Source organism: Dermacentor albipictus, chromosome 1 (genome assembly GCF_038994185.2).
Source record: "Dermacentor albipictus isolate Rhodes 1998 colony chromosome 1, USDA_Dalb.pri_finalv2, whole genome shotgun sequence".
Lineage (NCBI taxonomy): Eukaryota > Metazoa > Arthropoda > Arachnida > Ixodida > Ixodidae > Dermacentor > Dermacentor albipictus.
Window position 1 is genome coordinate 430,535,230 of NC_091821.1, and position 24,024 is coordinate 430,559,253.

The 24,024-nt window shown below is 46.9% G+C and overlaps 2 protein-coding genes across 3 annotated transcripts in view; one reads left to right on the plus strand and one right to left on the minus strand.

The window, feature by feature from the left end:
- Positions 1–24,024, plus strand: part of LOC135908617 (uncharacterized transporter YutK-like) — a 141,472-nt gene that overhangs the window by 66,556 nt on the left and 50,892 nt on the right. The window lies entirely within an intron of this gene.
- LOC135908610 (peptidase M20 domain-containing protein 2-like) overlaps positions 1–24,024 on the minus strand; it is an 88,127-nt gene that overhangs the window by 39,618 nt on the left and 24,485 nt on the right. The window contains exons 1-3 of one of the 2 annotated variants that reach the window (XM_065440430.2): positions 22,084–22,333; positions 5,079–5,313; positions 4,600–4,763 (exon numbers count right to left, since the gene is read on the minus strand). In XM_065440430.2, coding sequence (XP_065296502.1) covers positions 4,600–4,763; positions 5,079–5,301 — 387 coding nt within the window. In that variant the 5' untranslated portion in view covers positions 5,302–5,313; positions 22,084–22,333. Of the gene's footprint in view, positions 1–4,599; positions 4,764–5,078; positions 5,314–22,083; positions 22,334–24,024 lie in introns of those variants that run through there. The other variant, XM_070532288.1, reaches the window with a different exon arrangement.

Genomic DNA, 24,024 nt, shown 5'->3' on the forward strand with positions numbered 1-24,024 from the left:
CGACCTGCCGACCATGTTCAGCAACCTGGCTTCCAAACATATGCCCCCTCCTACGCAAATACCCATGCCTGACTATGCTGGTGAACCCAATGAGGAGCTTTGCAGCCCCATCACAGAAGCGGAGGTTCGACATGCCCTCAACCAAGTGCGAACCACCACGGCACCAGGCCCAGACTCTGTGACTAATAAAACGCTTCGGAACCTCGATGAGCAATCCATAAGCAAACTCACCGAGTATTACAACCACTGTCTCGAAGAGGGAGAGATACCCCAACAATGGAAAGCAGCCAAAGTGATCTTCATTCCAAAGCCGAATAAGCCAATTCACATTGATAACTTCCGTCCAATTTCTCTGACTTCATGCATAGGAAAGATCTTGGAGCACGTAATCCACCTACGCCTCTCCAAATACATCGAACATAATCACTTGTTCCCTTCGGAAATGACTGGCTTCCGCAAATCTCTTTCTTGTCAGGATGTCATGTTAAGGCTCAAAGAAGACATTATCGAACCGAGCGACGCACGTGACACACAAGCGTTGCTCGGCCTCGACCTCAAAGGCGCCTTCAACAACGTGTCCCACTTGGCCATACTACGCGAACTTAGCAGAATAAACTGCGGGGAGCGAATCTACAGCTATATACGCAGCTTCCTCACGAAGCGCACTGCGACGCTACAATTAGGCAGCGAACAATCTGGCCAAATAAGTTTAGGAAGCACTGGCACGCCCCAAGGGGCAGTACTTTCCCCCCTCCTCTTCAATTTGGCTATGCGACCTTTAGCTTTCACTCTCAAGAAGATTCCTGACCTCCGATTCACACTGTACGCAGATGATATTACGCTGTGGATGACCGGAGGTTCTGACGGGCACATCCAAGACACCCTCCAAGCCGCAATTGATCAGGTCGAGCAAGTGGGTCACGAGTTGAATCTCAGGTGCTCCCCCACCAAATCACAGCTTCTCCTTCTACGCCCCACAAGACGCTTCAGGACTTCACCCCCGAATATCCAACTCACGATTGAAGGGCACCCTATACCCCAAGTAGACAGGATAAGGGTCCTAGGATTACACCTCCAATGCAACCGAGCAAATCAGCATACCTTGCAAACACTACAAACTACGGTAGATAATACGCTCCGCCTGATAGGGAGGATCTCCAACAAACACGGAGGGCTTCGAGAGAAGGAACTAATTCAGCTAAGCAAGTCTTAAGCAAAATCACCTTCGCACTACCGTATCTCTCACTCTCTAGGCAGGAAGAGGATACTGTGAATTGCTTGATTCGCGAGATACACAAAGTCGCTCTTGGTGTTCCAATTAGAGCATCCACACAAAGGGTGATGGCCACCGCCACACTAAATACCCTTCAAGAATTAACCGAAGCCCATCTATCATCACAATACCATAGACTCACCACAACTGCAGCTGGGCGTGAGATCCTGAGACAACTTCATCGTGTTCCACCATTCAACGAGAGCAGGCGACACCAACTTCCTCCGAACATACATGGCCAATACCACATCCAGCCCCTACCCAGAAACATGCACCCCGAATTTCACATAAAACGCCGCAAACATCGAGCCAAGGCGCTACAACGCAGCTATGGACAGGCTGAAGGAGTGTACTATGTGGACGCTGCAGCCTACACCCCTAAACAACGTTATGCTGTAGCGGTCGTAGACAAGCAGGGCAACACTGTTTGTTCAGCATCAGTCAAGACCACCTCGGCGGGTGACGCGGAAGAGGCCGCCATCGCACTGACATCGGAGCTACCCGATTGCGACGTCATTATTAGTGACTCTAAGACTGCTATCCGGAACTTCAGTAGCGGCTACATTAACAACCTCGCGCACTCCCTGCTTGTAGCTCACCCACCAGAAAAAGAAATCGCTCTCGTATGGGCTCCAGCACATCAAGGACTCCATGGCAATGAAATGGCTCATGCCGCTGCTCGAGGATTCACGGACCGGGTGGCCGCAAATATGGGCCTAACTCTAAAACCCAATGACTCCCAACAACACACCAATAAAGACACACTCGTCACATTCCATGAAATTTGCACACATTACAGAAACCAACGCCTATTGTATCCACCTCTCTCTGTGTCTAGAACACGCCAAAGAGAAATACTGTGGCGACAACTACAAACTCGCACTTTTCTTACCCCGCGCACTTTGCACTTATTCTTTCCCGCCACATACCCGACACCCAAGTGTCGCTTTTGCCCTGTCCCCATAGCAGATCTCTCCCATATCATGTGGCAATGCCCCATCAAATCTCCCCCCCCCCCGCAAGCTCAAACCATTAATTAGTAGCGAGGAGCTGTGGGAGACTGCCCTGCGCAGCTCCGATCCCACCCTACAGGACCGAGTCCTGAGGTGGGCTGAGGAGGTAGCGGAGGCCTACCACGACTGGTAGACGGACTTCTAGCCACATAATGTGGTGATGGACGCCTGCTGGGACTGGACTACTTAGACCTCCCTCTCTCCCCCCCGGCTCCTCCCCTTTCTTAAAAGGGGAATAAAGTTCATTCATTCATTCATCCATCTTGCGAACGCAAGATCTCTTGTGTGCTGGCCCCAAGCACAGTGATGCAGTAGCTCTTTTCACAGGTCCGTGCTTCTTTTACCGTCTTGAACGGTTAGCGTCAAGCATATCAGCTGAACATTCCGGCATAAAAGAAGTAGTTCTTCACATCCATAGGCAACCACCAGGACAATGGGTCATCTTCACAGATTCAAAAGCGGCCTTACAGAACATGTGCAATGTGAACAGGGAACGTAATCAGCATCCAGTGACCCAAACGCCATAAGGCCACTGTCACTGACCACACTGCCATGTACCAGTGGCTCCCTGAACACTACGGCGTATGCAGAAACGAAAAAGCGGGTCCAGCTGCCCACAGAAGGTTCCGTTTAAGGCATTTCCTATGAATATATTTCACAAAATGTGAAGCATCAGCAATGGAAAAGAAATATGCTCACACGGAAGGGAATCACCTGCGGATTCTATCTGTTCAACATGCCTTCCTCCATCATGTAGACCGCGTCCTAAAATCAAGACTTCCACATCAGCTTCTAGTCCTCTTGAGACAATATATCATCGACTTCCTCTGTACGCCGCATTCGCATTCGCCTGTACCACCTTGGACATAGCGCCAACCTGTTTTGTAATAACTGTGGCGCATCAGATACTGTGAAGCATTTTGCTGGAATGTCCAGGTTATGGAGACCGGATATATTGTTATTGTGATATAATAGGCTCTGCTTCACAAGAACCACTATGTTTAGGAAGAATATTATGTCCTATGCCTTCTCCTTCAATACAACGGGCAATCATTAAGATTTTGTGTTCCTTGAAGACACTGGCTTAACTGACAAGCTCCTAGTCTGTTTACATCTACACCATCACGTTTGTCTCACCTGTACATGCCGTAATCATACATTTTCGCTTTTTTATTCTTTCCTGCCCTCCTCCTCCTAGGGCTATTCTGTCCCTGATCACCTTCCCTGTGCAGATTAGCACGTACGCGACTACGTGTACGCTGGCGGTATTCGCCGTAATTCAATAAAGATTTTCCTCTTTCTCTCAATATCTTCAGAAGTAGAGAAAAGTAATCTCAATTCAAACGAAAAGTGTTAGGAGCGCCTGTGACGTGTGTCCATTTCTTTCTTTGTAGTTGTGTCGACGTGCTACGTTTCGCCCCTCAGGAAAAACTCACTTGGCAGCCCTATTTTCCCATCATGGAACTCGTTAGCGACAAATGACCAGACATTTGCCGCACACCATGACGCGACCACATTACCCTCAGATGAATCAGCATGGTCGGTAGAGCCACGTTTTACAGCACCGTTTTGTGCCGAAACGTGCACATTATAAATTAACCACCTAATTCAAGAAAAGTTCGGCAGCATTTTACATGAGGTGTACTCCCGTAACACGTGAAGGCGAAAGCCTGCTGCACCCGTGGTAATGCATTAGGTGATACGATCGGAGGTGTCTGACTTCTTGCAAGGCATAACGAGCCCCAGTGTGAAGTAAATGTATAGTGCTGTAGCTCGAACGCCTCACTCAACTAGATATGCGAGCACCTGATGCACTATACCTAAAGGTTCTTTCGTTCTTTCGTTCGTTCTTTATTTCCTTTGTTATTTCTTTCATTTCTTCATATTCACCCATTACATCTTTGCTTGCTTACGGGGGTATGATCCATTCCTGGTGATATTTTATTGCTTCACTGGACTATACCCTGCTTTTTTCGGCCCTTTGCAAAGAGGCATTTAAGTCGTTTCGCCTTTAAATAATGACGCCATAACAACATATAAGGTAATAAATCTCAAACAACTACTTTTAGGAAGAGTTAGGAAGAGTTTCAGGAAGAGTCCTAAGCTCTTTTAATGTTGAGGCATGTTTTTTGATGTTGCGTATATGTGACGTACGCTGTGCATATCGTTTCACTTTTTATTTTCATCGTAGCCCTCAGGAGTAGCATACCCGCGTGTTGTCATGGGAACCCATCCAGACTTTATTGTGAGTCCCGTCTGTCTCTCTCGCTCTCCCTCTCTACAGCATGACCAACAGGATAGATTGGTGCTTACCTTTCCCTTTACCGGTGCCTCGCACAACTCGCTCTGTCGGAGGAGCTCTCTCGCTGCGACCGCGGCGGTGAGTGCGCTCTCAGCGATCAGGTTGTGACCGCAGGCGTGACCAAGGCCGGGTAGGGCGTCGTACTCGCACAGAAGCGCCACCACGGGAGAACCGGCTGCACATGTTGGACGCAGGTGTCAATTTACCATAGCGTTGCCGCAAAGAAGAAAGAAAGAGGAAAGCAAAGAAAAAGGTTAACTATACTTTGTCTCGATTGCCATTGCACACGTTGGGAGGGGAAGGGAGAATGAATGAGAAAGAAGACAGTGCGATAGCTGTGCGACTTGGCGGGAAACGCTATTCCCACCAACAGTCGCGCCTGTACACTCTATCACGCATTTGTGGGTGGTTTTCGACTTGTTCTGGTTTAACTTTATAGTGATGGTATTGCAGTCTGTAAGGGTATACGTCGCCAAGTGTCGTACTTTACCCCCGTACTCCGCGCGGAAGGCCGTGTCCAGGACGTGATGTCGCCGCACGTCGAAACCCTCGCTCTCGAGGAAGGCGCACAGCGTGTCGTGCGCCTTGTGCTCCTCAAAGCGCGTCTCCGGGTTCTCCCACAGGAAGCGACCCACGGCATGCAGGGCCTCGGCTCGAGACGCGACCGCCTCGTCGACGACCGCGCGGACGTCGACCCGGCTCGTGGCGGCCATTGCAGATACCTCCTGCAGAAGGGCAGAAAAAAAACATTTTTTGCCACAACTCGCGAAAGAATGCTCGGGCAGTAGCGTTAATTCTTTATTTGTTCGTGCCAAGAAATTCAGTAGCAGCTGCCAGTGACCGTTATACGGACGACGCGCTATAGCCACCGACAAAGATGACGAAGTGAAGCCGTGTCTTGCGACCGCGGGTCGCATGGCCCGATTATGGTTTGTATATACCAGAGAGGTCCAGAGGACGTTGGACCCTCGCGGCTGAACTCTGTTTCACCAGACGCAGTGCAAATCGCTGCGGCTACTCCATGGCCGTCCATCGCCCCGAAATACAAGTTGTTTTGTTGGAGACCCACCGCCTTCGTTGCGCACCTGACACCACAGATCATTGAACTCTGTGTACGTCGTGCAGAACTGTGCGTCTGAATCAATGTGTCGCGCTACATGTCTTCTCGGCTCAGCTTCTCGATAGTGTGTGTGTTCGAACTCGGACTTTCTTGTGTCTACGCCTTGCTCCCGATGGGCCCATGTAGTCTGGCGTATAGGTTCTGACGCATTGTTTTGCAGAATGAACGCAAAGCTCAGTGATCATTTTGTTAAGAGTGTAATTTGACTGTAAATTTAAATTTTACCTTCAAATAGAGCTACCAAAAATGGCATACGGAGTACGTGCTTTAATAAAAGATGGTTCATGCTCCTCGCTATCGACTCTCATGTCACTTCATTATGTTTTTGTTCACTCCCAAACTAAGTGCAACATAACATCATCAAGCAATACATATATATAGTAGTCACCTAATGTCAATATGCAGGCAATCCAACATTGAACGAATCGTGTCGCTATTTTTCACGTGACACCAGCGCGAATCAATTGTTACCTGCAAATACGTTCCAGGGGCCATTATCTTAGAAACATGTGTCATTGATGCTATCAATACAAGATTAACACAGAGTATTCATGTTACAGAGCGTTTGTATCCCAAACCTTACGGCAAACAGTCGGCTTATATTAATGCCTTATCAATCGGTAACACACTATTATTTTCCTTAAAATTGCAGAAAAATCAGAGATTTCAAACAGAACTAAAATGTTTTTTTTTTTTACCTACATCAAACTAAGTTTAACCTACGAATCATTTATACCCTCTTATTGTGTGATAAATCTTCATTCGTGGCATATTTATTTGGTTTCCTTGCCACCATGTTTGCGCCTGTTTTTCTGGTTTACTGAAATATTGCGCCTGTGAAGTTTCTTACTACTAACGATTTATTCACAGGATACGTTGTATTTTGCGCGTTTGTCTATTGCAGTATATATTAGGGTTTAATAGCTGTTTCAAGTTTCAAGGGTTGTCACTGATATCTTGTTTGAATAAATCTTGTCACGACGCACAGGAGGTTCCAATTCAGTTTTTAACTGCGGGGCCTCCTGTGTATACATCTCTGTTATCTGATTCTTCCCTCTGACATGAATATTCTGATTCATTGTCTGCATTTCATGGCATCCCGCTCTCTGTGATCGCTGAAGCGTCTTCGCTTTTGCGACGGTATCTGTCTGCGACTTCGGCGGGTGGTGCCTTCCGTTTCTCTCACGTGACGCTGGCCCTTGGTGGGCACCGACTCTAGGAGGAGCGGGCAGGACTATCCCCAAGACAGTAGCTAACTGGCGAAAGTGTGCTATGTGTCCACGGCCACCGCAGGCCAGGTCGACGCACTCGAAGTAACTCCAACTCACTATGGGCTGGAATGAAAGAGCGAGTGGCTTCTTGGTAACGCAGCCTACTTAAGATAACCATTAATGCTCCCCCACACCTCTTTTCTTTTTTTTTTAGTCCCGCAAGTATGCTGACCATCCGAGATTCTTCTCTTCCGCACTGTATCAGGCGCATCACTCCTATCTGTTTGTTTGTCGATGTCAGATGCGTGTAATCGGTTAGTCGCTTGATCGTCAACCGATTGTTCACTGGATTAGGAATAAACCCGCACACAACTGTTACGACATACGGCCGGCTTCAAGCGTATACGGAGCGCAGAATCTGGTAAAAAGATGAACGTCTCAGCAGGCTGGGCACACAGTCGGTATTTCTAGATGCGAACAAGATATTGTTGCATCGTTATGCTTGGATACACAGTCGCTAACGGCTCGGAAGTTCAAAGTTTCTTCAGGTCCTGCGGTGGTTCGTAAACTTTCGACGCCGAGTATAAATATACCCACGAGACGTTGTTCGCGATGCAACAACTGCGGGACAGTTGAAATACTATGTGGAAACGCGCAGCCTGAAGTGGTGGATATCTGAGCTATAGCATGCGTAGACCCATTGATGCAGAGCGATGCATCATGAAATGTTAAATATTGCGGTTTCGTATTCACGTTTACCGCGTAGGGCATCATAAATCGTTATATATTTGAAACCCTGGCCTTGTACACACGTTTTCTGCCCGTAGAGCACGTAGGCAAGATTTCCTGCACGCCTTTGTGTCGTATAGCATACGCACAAGCGGTAGCAAATTCAGCGCGGAGATAATTCTGTGAAGTGATGAAATAAGGGAACTGGTAGGTCGTATTAAAAAATTAATTGTGAGGTTCCAAGTGGAAAATACACGATCTGATTATGAGGCACGAAGTAGTGGGGGACTCTGGAAATTTGGACCACGTGGAGTTCTTTAACGTGCTTAAACTTAAACCTAAGTACACCGGTGTTTTCGCATTTCGCCCCCATTGAAACGCTGCCGCCGTGGCCGGGATTAGATCCCGCTACCTCCATGCTTAACAAACCAACACCATAACCACTAAGCAGCCACGGCAGGTACACGGGTCGTATACCGAGCGCCTTAGTAGACGCAAGAATAATTTGACAAATTATGAACAAGTATTTGTCCTGTAGCAGACGTTAACAAGTTGCTGGTGCACAGGGTATGAGATACCTATTGTCAACTTTTCCGGTAAGCGATGCCCGTAAGTCTGAAGGACAGCGTCAAGCGCTTGTGAGTACCTTTGCTATCACAGGTTCAGATACGTACTAAGTCGAGCGTCGTGGCATCAGATACCCCACCTGTTTGGAGCAGGAGCGAAACTGCCAAACAGTGCACATATCGTATGTTTCAGTTCATTGTGAAAGGATTGCGAAGGGCTTGAAGCAGGATCTTAATCGTCACTGGCATTTCACAGGAGCCTTCAAGGTGGCGCTTTGACCATAACACGAGGCCCTTGATGATGATCACGTCATTGTGATCATCATCAGCCTAATTTATGCATTTTTTTATTGCGATAAAGGCTTGCCCTTAAGGCATGCATGCATTTATGCATGCTCATTGCAGGACCGAAGGGCTCGCCTAGCGATCTCCAAGTACCCATCAGCCGACTCATTCTTACGCCTGTGAATTTATAGTCCTGAGCGGTGCGTCAGGATTCGCGACACACCATCTAATCCTTTTCATTAAGCCCTTATATGCATTTTCCCTTCCCTTGGCATCCATTCTGTAACCCCTAATAGACCGCCGATTATTTTGTGTAAGCGTTGCATGACCTGACTGACTCCACTTTTTTCCTCTTAGTCTCAATTAGAATATATTCTACGGCGTTTTAACTCTAACCCATGCTACCATCTTTCTGCCTCAATTTTATTACTTTTCGTCCCATCACTCGATAGGCACTACTAAACTACCTCTCGTGTTTCTTATCTATCTTCCCAGTTATGGCCCCACAGGTTAGTGCTGCAAGAATACATTGATCATATACTTTTCAAGAGCATATCTGCACTCGTCGCGACGGGTGCACGACCGAAGGTGATGCAGTTAATTTAGCCAAGAAACTGGAGAGATTGCACAGCTACTATTTGAAGGGTAACTATTTTTCTTTGCTGTTGTTCACAACGTCGATGAAATAAGGGAAATGACACATGATAAATTTGTACCCCACAACTGCGGAGTTCGTGAGTTTGCTCCCGAAAGGGTGGAGCTGCACTTTTCTATTTTTTCCCTTCTGTTAGCATTCGAAACGGAAACCTTTAAAGCGTCGACTTTTCTTAGCTATACGCTCAGTTTTGAGTCGTTGGCGCCGTCCGCAGTGGTGAACCGATCCCGCAGATAGTGCAGTCTACAGTTCCCGTAGGTGTGTGCCGCTCAGTATGTGCCACTGGGTATGACGTCATGTCCCTGGGTGTGTGCCATCGTCGTCATACAGTCGTCGTAACGCCATCTCACGCAATCGTGGTCATCCTCTTTTCGTCACAGAGTCATCTTCACGCCGTAATCACTCCATCGTCATCACATAGACCGTTTTATCGGCGAGGAGTAACGTAGCGTCGAACCGGCGCGCCGCGCTGCTCTCCTCCTCGCACTGGTATGTCCGGATTCCGTTTTCTCCCAGTGGCAGATTGCAAAAGTAGTGGTTTACTTGCGAATTATAGTGCGATTCTAACTTGTTCTGTCTGAAATTTTTGCGATGTCAGATGACTCAAGGTGAACGGGCTACCACTCTGCTGTATTCAGCTGCAAAAATAACTTTAGGAAGCAAAAGCAAAGTGCATCTTCAGCCGCAGTGACTTCGTGGACACCGCCTCTGCAATAGGAGAGAAGCGTCAGCATAAACAGAAAGGACTTGATGCCATCGCGTGTGTGTTCGGGAAGTGTTGTTCACAGTGAGTGCTCGGCGACGAACTCGTAATTCGGCACCTTTGATAAAACTGGTATATGAAAGAAAGGTGCGTATTCGAGTCGGTCAACTATTGCGAATGGATGAAGTTAATTATTTCTTCGCGCGCGCACATTAAACTCATTCTTCAAACGTTTGCTAAGATTATCATGCTAGGCGACCAACGTTCTGGTGGAATTTGACCGAGGACATATTATGAAAATAGTACGTGTCGACTATGAAGGTGTGTTCTTTTCCATCCTTTAACCAAACCCATGTCTACCGTGTGCCGGCCGGCCCTAGTTCACATACGGGCTCTCCCGTTCTTCTGAATCTTGCCGGCAAGCTGTCGACGCCGATCATAGCACGCTGTATTGCTGCAGAAAATACAGTTGCAGTTGTAAAGAGTACTTGTTCGTTTTCCTGCTCTGTTGAGTAGACGAGGTGCCCTTGAACTCATAGGCACCATTCGAGAGCTAAGAGTGCGCATAATCTTTCAACGCGTCGCGTGCGTCTGGTTGATCGTGGCATATTCGTGGCCACTATCATAGGGTCATTTTATTCATGTTAACAGCCCTTTCGATCTAGTTATCTTACAGTTCGTTATTTTGTAAAAATTGGTGCCCGGGTGCCAGATAAACAATGTTTACAATATCGTGCCCCAAAAATGTAGGAGCACGAGCGCTTCACATTTAGCTTCAGCTTCACAGCTTCAGTTTCACAGTTAGCTGAACGGGGATGCAGGCTGGTGCGGCACACCGCATGAGACATGGAGGCACCTCTGATTGTTATACGTCGTCGGATGTAGTGGTACCTTAAAGAAGTTCAAGGCTAGAAATACAATAATAACACGTTACATGTACCCGTTACGTATCGACAATGTTCTGACTTGACTCGCCTCCTATTCATATCGTGGGCCGAGCTAGGGCGCTTCTAGGCCCGTCGCCGTTGAATATTGCGGCTATTTCGAAGCAAAAAGCTTAGTGACGACATGCCAAGAAGTTTCCCACTCCAAACAGCTTGTTGACACCTCTCGGGAAAGCGCGAAAACGTGACATTCGTCGTCAACAGCACGTTCGCCATGCACCCTCCAGCGCGATCCCACGTACCAGCATGGGGCCAGACGAGAGATGGCGCTTTGATCGCAAAATGATGGCACCCTCAATAAAACAGTCTATAGTCATCGTGCAGCCACCTTTACACCATCGCCGCCATCACAGAGTTTCTCACTATAACACCTAGAGAGAATCTGGCGCCACCGTCTATGGGAGTTTCTTAAGGGTCGCCGTGTCGTCATGGGAATGACGGTATATGTGTCTGCGAGGCTCGTGTTGGATGGTGTTGTAAGAGGCTTCGTCTAAAACGTGAATATGCCTACACAAATAACGCGTTCTTAAAGTAAAATCTTCATAAAATGTTTCGATTCATGCATATTACATCTTTACTCATCTACAATGCATGACCAAGCGAAGAAAAGCAAGAGCAGATGACAAACTGTTCCAAAGCGAACACGAATCTCGTCGTCTGTCATCCAACTTTAGCGGCCCGCTGATACTTTTTACGTTTTATATAATGGTAAATGCAATAACAAGTTCTCATAAAACACGTTCATGTGCATAATAAAGCTAAAACAGCTTTTCGCGTGCAGTTTTAGTGGAAAATTAATCATTGTGAAAGACGGAACGGGGCTTGCCTGGCTCTCCGAGAACGATGCCAATCCGAAGTCACAATATACCGGCATTCCCATGCATACCACAGCGCAGCAGCGCCAGATTTCCCTCTATGTAATATAGTGAGAAACTTTATGGTCGCCCTACAGTCATAGTCACACCGCAGTCGTTCCACCATCGTCGTCATGCACTCATCGTGACCCCATTGTCGTCGTCATGCCTTCGTAGTTTCGTCAACGTCTTTACTTCTTCGTCATTGTGCCGCTATCATGCCATCGTCATTCGATCGCGATTATGTCGGCATTGTCCTGTCATCGTCGTCATCATGTCATCGTAATAATACAGTCACTGTCGTTCTATCGTTTTCGTGCCGTCTTGGTGATGACGTCATGGTCATCACGTCGTCGTCATTCGAGCTTGGTTATGCGATTCTCGTCGGGTTGCCGTCGTCGCACACTCATCGCCGTGCCATTGTCCTCATGATGTCGTCGCACTCTGTCGTCATCAAACTATCTTGGCAGTTCAAATTATGGAAGACCAACGCTTAGACGAAACACGCAGAGAAGAACGACACACACATAGCGCTGACTAGCAACCGTATATATGAATGTATTGCTCGTTGCTTCGGGATTTACACATTCCCAAAGAAACAACAATGACGGTGTGTACGATGATGTGCGTGTCGTTCTTTTCGGTGTATTTCGTCTAAACCCTGGTTTTCCAGAATTCGAACTATGCTACACCAACCGGCCCAAGTTTCTACCCAACTATCTTCTTCATTTCAGAGTCATCATCGCGTTGTCTTGCCATCGCCGTCATAGCACCTTTGGCTGCGCGAGTATTTTCTTTGAAAGCCGGCGAGCGTTTGAGCATCGGAGACAAGCGTAGTAGCCTGAACCAAAACTCTACCAAACATCCTTTACACTAAAATGTCGTGCAAGAAGCGGAACCTTTAAACACCCTAGCGATTGCGTGAGCTCGAAAACGGGAGCGAAAACGCCAAGCCAACCACAGCTAACCACAGCCCCTAACGCTTAAACATTCGCATTACATGCTCCTAACTGTCCTGTGATTTTTTTTTTAGATATCATGTCTCAGTCAAAAGCACACCGACACCACCATATATATACTCTCCTTTTCAATGCCAGTTGGATAATCTGGCCACTTAATGGGACTCTAACTTCCGCATATCATAGTGCAAAGCTCGCATGCGACAATTGTTACCTAGTTCAAGTCATGCTCTTTAGGGCTGTGAAAAGGGTTTGCAATGACGTATCGGTTTTTTCGATGGGGAAAGGTGAAGCGAGGAAAAAAAGTTTGGTCGCTCAGCTCTCCAGGACGAATAGCAATCTTACTGGGCTCCGGGTCTACAAGAACATTTTACACCGGCGGCCGTTTGAGATAGCGAGAAACTGGCACGCATGCTACGTCATCCGATAACGACAGCTTTCCCCTGCTCTGTACAGAGGCACGCGAGTGTTTAAGGAAGCGCTATCTTGCAGTCGTTTCACGCCAGACCGTTCTGTTTGCAGTGCGTGAAACCTCCTGCCCCAAACTGGTTTTGTAAGCAAGAAAAGCCGGAAAAGAGTAAGAAGAAAGATAAATGCTTGCAATCTGACTGCTGACAAAAGAGTTGTGAAATACGCGGCGAGAACGCAAAGATGCTGTTGGTTTTTGTGTCTCGTTCTTTTTTTTCTCTTTCTTTTTTGTCCTTCCGGAAACCTAGAACCAAATTGAAACGCACGATTGACCTTGGGGCTCCCGCTAAACAGGAAGCAACAGCGCCGAGTTGTAACGAGAGCATTTGTTGACATGACGTAATCTTATCACAGCCTTCGATAAGAGTCTCTTGTTTCCAGCTGCCAACCAGGCAGGGCAGCGAAGCATAAGTTGCACGCGTCGAGCATATACATTCAAAATCCCGTTCAGGGTGTTGCGACTTTAGGGTACGAAGATCTGGAATGCCCTTTACCGTGGAGAAGTAAGGGAACGCGGTTCTGGGCCCGGTATCCAGGATGTTTTACACACGTTTATATTACATGTTTACAAAAGTTTCAAAGGAGTGCAGGAAAAGTTGATGAAGAAATCGTAGCAGCCTCCGACTCCAGGCGTTCGTCGCTCTTTTTACCCCCTTCGTTCTCATTGTTCAGGCGCCTTCCCCCAATCCTGCGTCCGGAGACGTATGACATCAAGTCCCACCAATGCGGCGGTTTGTTGCCCTTTCCCTCCCAAGGGAGCTTTGTCCAGAATACGCACACATCACGGGGCACAAACAGGCCGTGGGGGATAGCACACTGACCCCGTCTCCGGAGTGGACGCACCAGTCTGGGCGGATGACAGGTGAAGGACCGACTCGCCACGCTAATTGCCCAAACCTCTCCTGACAGCGGTGCTCCACTGGTGGCCATAAATCATGCCATTTGAGAACAATTTTGACTAGGCCTTCGGCTCGTTCCCCATCATCGTGGTATCCGTGACTGGCGGTTGTCGCGGGGTGGACGGCCGGTCACAGCGGTCACCACCCGAGAACGCATTTTCAGTAGTTGTTTGGCACTTGAATCAGTCTGCACAGGTTAGACTGCACGGGATGACTTACTGGTAATCGAGACCACACTGGGTAGCTACATACAGCAGCATGGTGCAAACGCTGCATAGATACTGGATAAGTTGGCTGCCTTAGAGGCTCGGTGACCGTTACATAATCTCACTGACCACAAGAACACACGTTCGGTTCCATATGAGGCTATGTTGGCATTCCATAATCCAACTTACGTGCATGGGTCATTTACGTGCATGGAGCAACGGCTTTACACTTAGCTTACAACCAGCTGCGTGGAGGAGGACTCGCAGCATATGACGCCTGAAGCAGAGCATGGACATTGTATGCTTAAGGTGCAGTTGTTCCCACAATGAATAGCCAGATATGAATAGGTGATGTTCGTGCGGCAGAGCTGCGTCAACCCAAATAAATGGGATAGGTAGCTTTGGTTCACGAAGGCTACATTCGCGCCTGCAATTGGACTTAACATTTTGACATGTTAAACGTTTGCGTGCTGTTGAAATAACGCTACCACACTTCCCTGCGCGCTGTTTTGGGCTACTCCAGAGAGAATAGTCGACTCTTAATTAATATTTTCTTTTATTCGGGGCAAGATCGCTTGTGGCCTACTCCAGAAGGGATATGGGTATGGAAATGGGACGAGAGGGCTACTTCCCTTGTACAGTGGCAAGAGTGTCCTAATATGGGATTCAGAAGCGCCTTCTTCCAGGAGCACTGGAGAAGCACTAGCGCCACCTACGCGCTTTCGTTGCACCTGGCAGATTCATTCCTCGTAAGAGTTTATGGCCGGGCCGTCGAGCGAAGGCATGAGCTGTTCCAGGAAATCTGAACTGTCCCATGAGAACTGACATTGACGATGGGTGTGGCGTTTTAGTCCTGGCTTTTCCTTGACTTCGTTTGGATGGCTCGGCACTTCTTGATACAGCCGGACAGCCGGGTGTATTCAGCGGCATTAAACATTTGCGATAAGATTACATTCACTCATGTTATAAATGTATCTCATTTTGTTGCTGTTTCGTTTTGTTCTTTCTTTTTCTTACAGTTTTTATCTACTCATGATTAGTTAAATTAGCAACAACCTACGAAGTTTTCACGACTGTCTATCGCTTGTTGAAGGTCCCTCACAAGGTTCGATTTAAAGTTATAATTAACAGCGCCCCTATACGTGGAGGACACAAAGAATAGGATTCACGTTACGTTGAACAAAATTGGGCGCTGTTGATAAACAAGGTTACTGAACTTACTGGTCGCCTTGTTTCCGTCCGCAAAATTTAGTGCAATCTTTGTGCACCATGGTATATTGCATACCTTGAACGGTTGTCCAATAGAATAAGAAACGGTGATGCCGTGCAGCAAGAACACCGCCCAGCCAGTTTTTTAGCCTTGTTGATCCCGCGGATGCATCGAATATTGTGGTAACGAACTTTGATGATAAATTAATATTTGACAGCGAATGGGCAAATGTATTCAAACATGTGCTTTCCAGTTCTTTCTCTGGTGTGCTACCAATTGATCGGTCTGAAATTTGTTGTCTTAACTATTTTGCATATGTATCCTGTGCTGATCGACCCAGACCGCGTTGCTAAGGTTATCAAGAGCCTTAAGTCATCTTATACGCCTGGTGCTGATTGTATCAACTCTTAAGTTTCTGAACAGTACTAAGACATAACCCATGTTAATCAATATTTAAAATATTTCCGCAATCATTAGACAAGGGTGACTTACCGATTGACTGGAAGATAGGAAAAGTCCTTTCTATACATAAGTATGGAAATCAATGCTCACGACTAAACCAGTACCACTATCACCAGCATCCCGTGTACAATTATAGGGCACATACCATTGTGGCACAACGTGCATTACTTCGAATTTAACTTTCTTTTTCATCCCTCCCAGCACGGTTTTAGGAAGTCGTATTCATGTGAAACGCAGCTACTCTTGTTCACCATTTTTGATCATCGTTTCATAGCTGACTGCATATTTTTTAGATTTTTCCAAGGCATTTAATAACTGTTCTCCTTGCATTCTTTTGGGAAAACTTGGCATGATAAGATTAGATACTAATATACTAAAATGGATCGAGCATTTTCTTACTTTCCGTCAACAGTTTCTTTCAGCTAGGTTCACTCCTCCCACCACCCTGTATTCTCTGGTGTTTCCCCCAAGGCCCTGTTCTTGGGTCCTTACCTATCTATTTCTTTATAAACGATTTGCCTTACCTGCGTTTCGCCGTCGATACATTTATTCGCACATTATTGTATGCTCTTCCGAGAAATAACAAGTGAAGCTGACACGAGCATAATTCAGGATGACATTAACGCCATCTATTCTCGGTAAGAAACCTGACGTAAGGTGCTTAATGCACGCAGTGTAAACTCATGCACGTGTCTCGTACTAACACTCAGTTACCATCCGTGCTGACTAAATGGCTCTACACTATAGAACCCGTTTCATCGTATAAATACCTGAGCCATCCGTATTACTAATAACCTTAGCTGGGCCACCCAATAGATTACGTCATAAGCAAAGCTAACCTCACATTAGTTTATCTAAAAGGTGACTTTCATTCGTTACCTACCGGCACTAAGCTTCTTTTCTACACCACTATTGTTCGTTCGCAGTTGGATTGCGTGTCGTGTCAGTCTGGGACCCGAGCATGAAATTCTCAAAAACCGAATATAAATGAATTCAGAACAAATCTGCCCGGTTTTTCTTTTCTAACTCTCAGCGTATGCAGTTAACGTCAAAAATATGAAGCATAACTCAGGCCTAAAACACTATCCATGTACCCAACGTAAAGTAGCACGACCGACTTCTGTTTTATGATATCTTTAATCACAAAACCTTGCGCGGCAACCTGCTCATTCCGCATTTACGCATATCCACACGACTTGACCACAGACGCAAAGTAGACATTGTAACATGTAAAACCAAAATATTTTTCTGATTCTTTCCTTCCTCGCACATGCTATGATCGGAACGGCCTTCCCTTCTACCATTTCCAGAGTTTCGTTCCACCTTAAATACTTTATTAGACTAACGAACTAGTGTTATTGTGTGTTTTATGTTCTTTTAGGCTTTAGACGCTGTTATAAGACGGCTGCTTTTTGCTGCTGTTGTGAATTTTAGAATTCGCTTAGTTGTTCAACGACTCGGCCCTTTAGCGTACGTTTTACTTTGAGGGTACTATTTAATGAAAGAAGATTACAAGAGTGGCGCCATTCTCTGAGGCCGCAGTTATAACCAAGGGTAATCGTGGGAGTAACCCCTCAGTTCCCTTGTCAGACAAAGCAGCATAACTGGAATACACAGAGAATGGTCAGCTCACTTCATCTGCCTTGGTTTTTCTGAAGAAATGACAACCCTTCTCGTTAGGTTCTTCTTTTCCTTTTTTGTCTTTTTATGCCTTTATTTTCTGTTCTTGCAACGTGCATGGCAACGCGATACCTCGATTGGTGATCACGTGTGCGAATGCATATGAGTTCTTTCTGAATAAAGCGGGAGGAGGAGGAGGAAATGAAGGAAGGGAAGGTGGCAAGGTCAACAAGACGCATGTCCGGTTTGCTACCCTACACGGGGGAAGGGGTTTAGGGATGAAAATAAAGAAAACAGAAGGAGGGAAGAAGGTACTCTCAGTGCGAACACGAACTGTTGTCCGTCACATCACGTGTGCAATCGGCCAGTGAGGCCAGTCGATTTCATGAATTGTATCAGTGCCCGCGTCCCTATGTAAGCCTGCGACGCGTGGAGCCATGGTCCGAGAATCCTAGCCTCTGAAAATGGTCTGTTGTCTAATCACTTTATATTTCTGTGTGTGTGTTTTTTTTTTCTGAATAAAAATATTAGCTTAAAGTCCGAGCTTGTGTTCGTCTCCCGTTTCGGACCTCCGTTTCTTCGTTTGCTCTTGCTTATAGTTAATTACCAACTATCCCGGTCACACTATTTGTCCCATTATTGCTATAGCTTAGGAATTGTATAGGGGCATGCCTGGGGCGTTCCAGCGCAAGACTATTTAAAAATAGGGGCTTACTAGGTGCCGCGATAGAGGCCAAAAAAATGTCGCCTAACAGTGGTGCACGGTGACGGTGTTGGGCGTCCAGGAGTTGCACAATTCCTTTTTGAGTTGCACAGCGTTATATGCGAATAAAAAAGTTAAGTTCTTAGTTGCTCAACTCTGTATCGGCGAAGCAACTCTATTATGCTTCTAACGACGAGGGCTGAGCCTCCTTCCTGCCATTTACGTTACGGCGCCCACAACGAGTGCGAGACACAAATAAATTACCTCGTTTTGTCGTCACTGCCCGCAAACTTATCATCCGGTGGGAGGTGCGTTTATACCCCTGCCTTCCACCCCGCGTGTGTGCCCCCTTTAGACAATCTTTCCCTGGTGAATAAGATGTCTCTGCGGGCTCATGGGCAGCAGACGATAGCGCCAGCCTTTCCTTTCGCAAACCACTCCTCTCTCTCTCTCTCTCTCTCTCTCTCTCTCTCTCTCTCTCTCTCTCTCGTCGCTCTGCTTTTATGACAGCCATAACTTGTACGTGGGGTCATTCAAAGAAATACAATGTCCAATGTCCGAAGTGCTGTGCTCCTCTGTCTGTAGCGGATGCCCGTTATCTATTTTGGATGTGCAATGGGGCAAAGACAGTCTGTGAAAATGCATCTATGGATGCGAAGTCAATAACTGGCCAATCTGAAGGCTAAAAACAATGACTCACGGACAATGCATTTTGTTGCTGTTGCGGTAGCTGCATTTAACGGGTCTACCTGCTTCCATGTAATGTCATTCCTATAATGCGTCACGCGTGGCAGCCCAGGCGAATAAAAATAAACTGCCACAGCCACCTGAGCTGATCGGGTGAACCTTTCATAGAAGAAATGTCATTCTAAAATTGCCCTCATTCTTTTTTTGGTACATTCACACCGATGACAGTAAATCAGTGCCATGACGGGCCTGCATTTATCGATGAACTTAGGCGGGCTTAGCCGCTTGGCTCGCCTGTGTAGCAGAACTAAACGCAAAATAGAACTAAACGCTAAGTACAACTGCCTTGCTTAAGTCATTGCTGTTCGGTCGTTTAGCCCTACACCGTCGTGACGCCTTCTTCTGACCACTCAAAGCAATGTTGCCAACTGATATAAAAGATGGCTTGATATATTACTATGTTAATGCCCGTTCGGGTTTATAAATCGAATATTTTTTTTCGAATCCTCCCTCACTGTAGCTGTTGGCTGCTGCTGCTGCTGTCTTGCCAAATAGACTCATGGTATCTAACCTCCTGACGCTCATGGAATCGAAGACTGATGCTCTAACCATTAGGCCTCAATTGCTTCATTGTTTCTTTATTGCCTTTGCTCAATTCACACACAGATACATTGTATAATCACAACAGCCCATGAAGGGCTGAGGAGGGAAACAGTGAAAACACTGGCATGTACATCAGCCCTTCTAACCTAGGAAGCCTGTGCGGTTCCGGTTCTTGCAATTTATACAGTTGAACCATTCTGATTACTGCAGATACACTCGACTTCGCACGACAGGCTGACATCTTTCAAATGAACGTGTTTTTCGCTACATTTAACGCGAAATCGCGCTTGCATAAGACGCTTGAAAGACGCTTAAGAATCGCCTTTAAGAGCGGACCGCCGATAGCATTCAAAGATCCCTGACTGCTTCTCACGCTTCCCGGCGACTGCAGCTTATGTAACCGCAATGGCTATCGGGAGACCCTGCCGTCGAATGGCATGCACGAAGGCGAGTTTTCTGGCAGAAACGTGGCTCCTTACTTCATTTACAGGTTTATTTTATTATTTCGTACTTTTAATATTTAAGTCTGAGAAGATTTAACATGGAGGCATGCGCTGTCGGTGTTTTGTTTCATGAAATTTATTTGTGGGCTGTCATTCTCAAAATTCCGAGGAATAATTTTGTCAAGATTGTAAGACAAGGTATGAGCGGCTTCACTGATAGAATGTTGTGGCAATATAGCCCGCATATACCACATGCCATAGAGCAACACGTGGCATATGCATATACTTGAATAAATACGGAAGTTTTGGCTCACGGAGACGCCGACGCCGACACCGCATTTTCTCCACGCGGGGCCCTTAGCGCTCCCGCGTTCAAATTCCCTATTTCTAGAATTCACCATTAGTAATTGTCCAATGCTCAGGGTTCTAGTTTGTTGTTGTTGTTGTTTTAGTTGTTGTTGTTGTTGTTGTTGTTGTTGTTGTTGTTGTTGTTGTTGTTGTTGTTGTTGTTGTTGTTGTTGTTGTTGTTGTTGTTGTTGTTGTTGTTGTTGTTGTTGTTGTTGTTGTTGTTGTTGTTTGATATGGACTGAATAACAACGCAGACTAAGATAAGTTTAAGACTAAGCTAGAGATAAGTTTACGGATCCGCTGCGAATCTTTACAACACCGACGTTAAGCCTTCGCATGTGACAAAACAGCTGAAATATCCTAAATCGCGTGACTCTTGCCTTCCCATAGAACAGCGCGATTGTCAATAAAGACTCGAAAATGGCACCTTTAGAGACGTTACCGTGTTTAGAGCGTATAGGCTTTTTGCAGCATCGTACCCATGGGCGACGCCATATTTGGTCACGTGGCAGCGCCCGCCATTGGACACACTTCTCGTTTGTTTGCGATTGCCACGGTAGCCGCAAACACGGCTCACATAGCCGCTGTTTCGGCCACCACGACGAGCAGTGAGTGAGTAGACTTGGACAAGACTTAGAGCAAAGCTACAGAGGCAGTGTAATCATAGCTCTGAATTATATCCGTTCCATCTACGCTGCAATGCCACCAGACTAATCAGAAGAGTGGCCAACCGGCAGCATGGCCTCGGAGAAGATAACCTCGTGAGATTGGCACATGCGTTCGTAATGTGTCATTTCACTTACGTCGCGGCCATGCACAACTGGCAAAGATCGGAGCGGGATAAGCTCAACGCATTAATGAGGAAGGCAATCAAGAGAGCTCTTGGCCTCCCCATATATACTCACACGGAACGCTTGCTTCAACTTGGCATGCATAACATGCTAGAGAAAATAGCGGAAGCATAGGAGAGGGCCCAGTACGTCAGGCTATCTACCACACCAGATGGAAGATGCATCTTACAGGAGCTGGGCGTTCCCCCCACACTAATCAAAACAAAGTTCTCCAGCATCCCTCGAGAGCAGCGGGACCGCATCACTGTTACCCCGATCCCATGAAACGTCCATCCAGAACACAACGTGGGAAGACGTCGGGCGCGCGCGAAGGCTCTCCTGGAAAGGGCTCCTGAACGGGCTTCGGAGAACAGTTTCGTAGACGCAGCGCGCTACGCCGACGGACAGGCTTTCGCTGTAGTTAGCGTAGATAATGAAAGGTAAAAACTAACGCAATATCGATTTGGATGACGTCCTCTGAGATCGCAGAGCAGGCTGCAATAGTGATGGCCTTATTGGACGACAAGAGGACATCAATCTAAAGTGGCTCGATATCAGCTGTTAGGTCATTTGCCAAAGGAACCATATCCGAGCTGGCCCTAGGAATACTAGGAATCAAGGAGATCAAGCCACACACATTGATCTGGTTTCCAGCCCACATGGGACAGATCGAGGGTGCCCCGCCCAACCTCAATGAGTCGGCACACGGTGCTGTGCAAGGGATCATCAACCGCGTAGCTACCGGACAGTGTGACGCTGGGGGTACTGACAATCGGGACTCTCCTTCCTCGTACCTCGAAATTACTAAGCCCACTTAATTGGCCCGGAGGATCTACCCCCTCCCACATTGCAAACTCAATAGACCTCAGGCTTTGACACTAAGGCTTCTACAGACTGGGGCATACCCAAACCCCCTACTTCTTCACAAGATGTACCCCGAAATTCAGACAACAAATGCATGTGCACTCTGCAATGACTTAGCGAACTTACCTCACATACTCTGGCAATGTCCGGCGTTACGCGGCGATGAAAGGAACACTTCTTCACGCTGGGATGCGGTCCTACACAGCCCCAACCTCGAAGAACAGTTATGGGCTGTCCAACGGGCCCGCGACGCGGCGGAGAGACTCGGCCTCTCTGTCCCGACGTAGGAGCGGCCCGCTGCGCGCTAGTGCGCGCCCTAAAGGACCCTAATAAAGTTTTTCATCCATCCATCCGTCCATCTACGCTGCAATCTTATCATGCGCAGGCTTATCAGCTGAATGCGATGAACTTAGTGGCCTGATATTTAATTTTAACCTTTCTATTCTAGTCTTTACAGCGGTATATTTCTAAGGCTGTTGCGGTCATGCGCCTGTTATCGTCGTTAATTGTACGTACAACAGCTTCGTGCGGCAATAAGCGTGTGTGCTGGCACTGAAAATGCATGTTTGCGAACTGCTCCGACCACGGGGGTTGTTTGCGACAGCGTCATTCTTGTCGCCAGTGCTTGTAGACCTTGTACTGCTCACCGTACAAGGTCTATACCCTTGGCGGGGATAATTCCGCGATTTTATTGCAATTATTTCCCTTTCCGCGCATCTTCAGTGGGCTCGTTGTCACGTGACCTCAGCAAGAACGTCATCGTAGCTGTGCATAGCTGTGGGTTAAACTGGCCGTTTCTTGTTTAATGACTCAACGGTGACGTGACTAAAAAACGGCGCGCGTGGAGGTTTCGAATTCAACGAGTGCGCAGTGGCTGAGTTGTTGGCTGTGCGTATTTTAAAACGCGGCGGATGCATAGCCTATTGAGTGAATGGATGTCGCAGATGCGCGCGGCGTTTTGTGATCGCATTTATTCGTCTTTGAGGGTGACGAAGCATCCCAATAACTTGAACGGTTCGTGGCAGCTTGGCGAAGGAGCGCCTCAGGAAACTCGACCATACCGATGTCACGCGATCGCTCAAGGACGCAACATGCGTCGCTTCGTAGGTGGGAGTGACAATTGTTGTCATAGGGAGAGCTAAATAATAGTTAAATTGGTGTTGTGAGAGCTTTGAACACAGGGGAACAGAACAAAGTGCGGTTACGGCTGTTGGCGTTCGCGGACGGTGCTATTTTCACCAAAGGCAGTATCGTGACCTGGAAGCGCGTATGAAGATTGCCGATTTAATATGCTGGAATCATATAGCAACAGCGAAGAAATTGCGAGAGCCTAGAGCCATAAGCATTGTCTGTAGTTAGTGGAATTGACTCATGGCCACCCAATACCGATTTAAACTTACCTTGAGGACGTCGTACAGAGACACAAAGCTAAAGTTCGCCAAGTGGTCGATTGTAAAACAAAAAGAAATTTTTGTATAACCTCCCGATATCCGAGCAGAGATTTTTAAATATACTTCCGCTATTCGACCAATGTCAAGTGCTGCGATGGACTGACGCGGGAGGTAAATGAAGCGCAAGGACGTTTAAAAACGTTTTTGTTGTTTAAACATCGTCGATGAAGCACAGCGTTTCTTACAATTACTATAGGAAGCTGGTGGCGCTAGTGTCTACGAGAGCGGCAGGCAAGGTGGTTCATGGAGCATGAGAATGACGGTTAGTACACGAATTTGGCTAAACTTCGTCTTTTCATATTTAAACGACTTCATCACTTTGCAAACTGACCATTCAGGAGAAATTAGTGCGTTATAAATAATTATACGAGCAGTATTAAAATTTTCTTATGGCAGGATTTGGATCACAGGAACTCTAGCACAGAATCGCGGTATTGAAACCATTACGCCACGGACGCACGGACAAGCGGAACCACCGGGATTAGCGCCGATTATGCGCGTTCGGAGGTGCTTATTGACGCCTGCGTTTAAAAAAAGTACAGAGCGCGTTCAAATTTACGCCAATGAAGAGAGATGAATGAATAAATAAAGCCTTTATTTTAAGGAAGGGTACGGC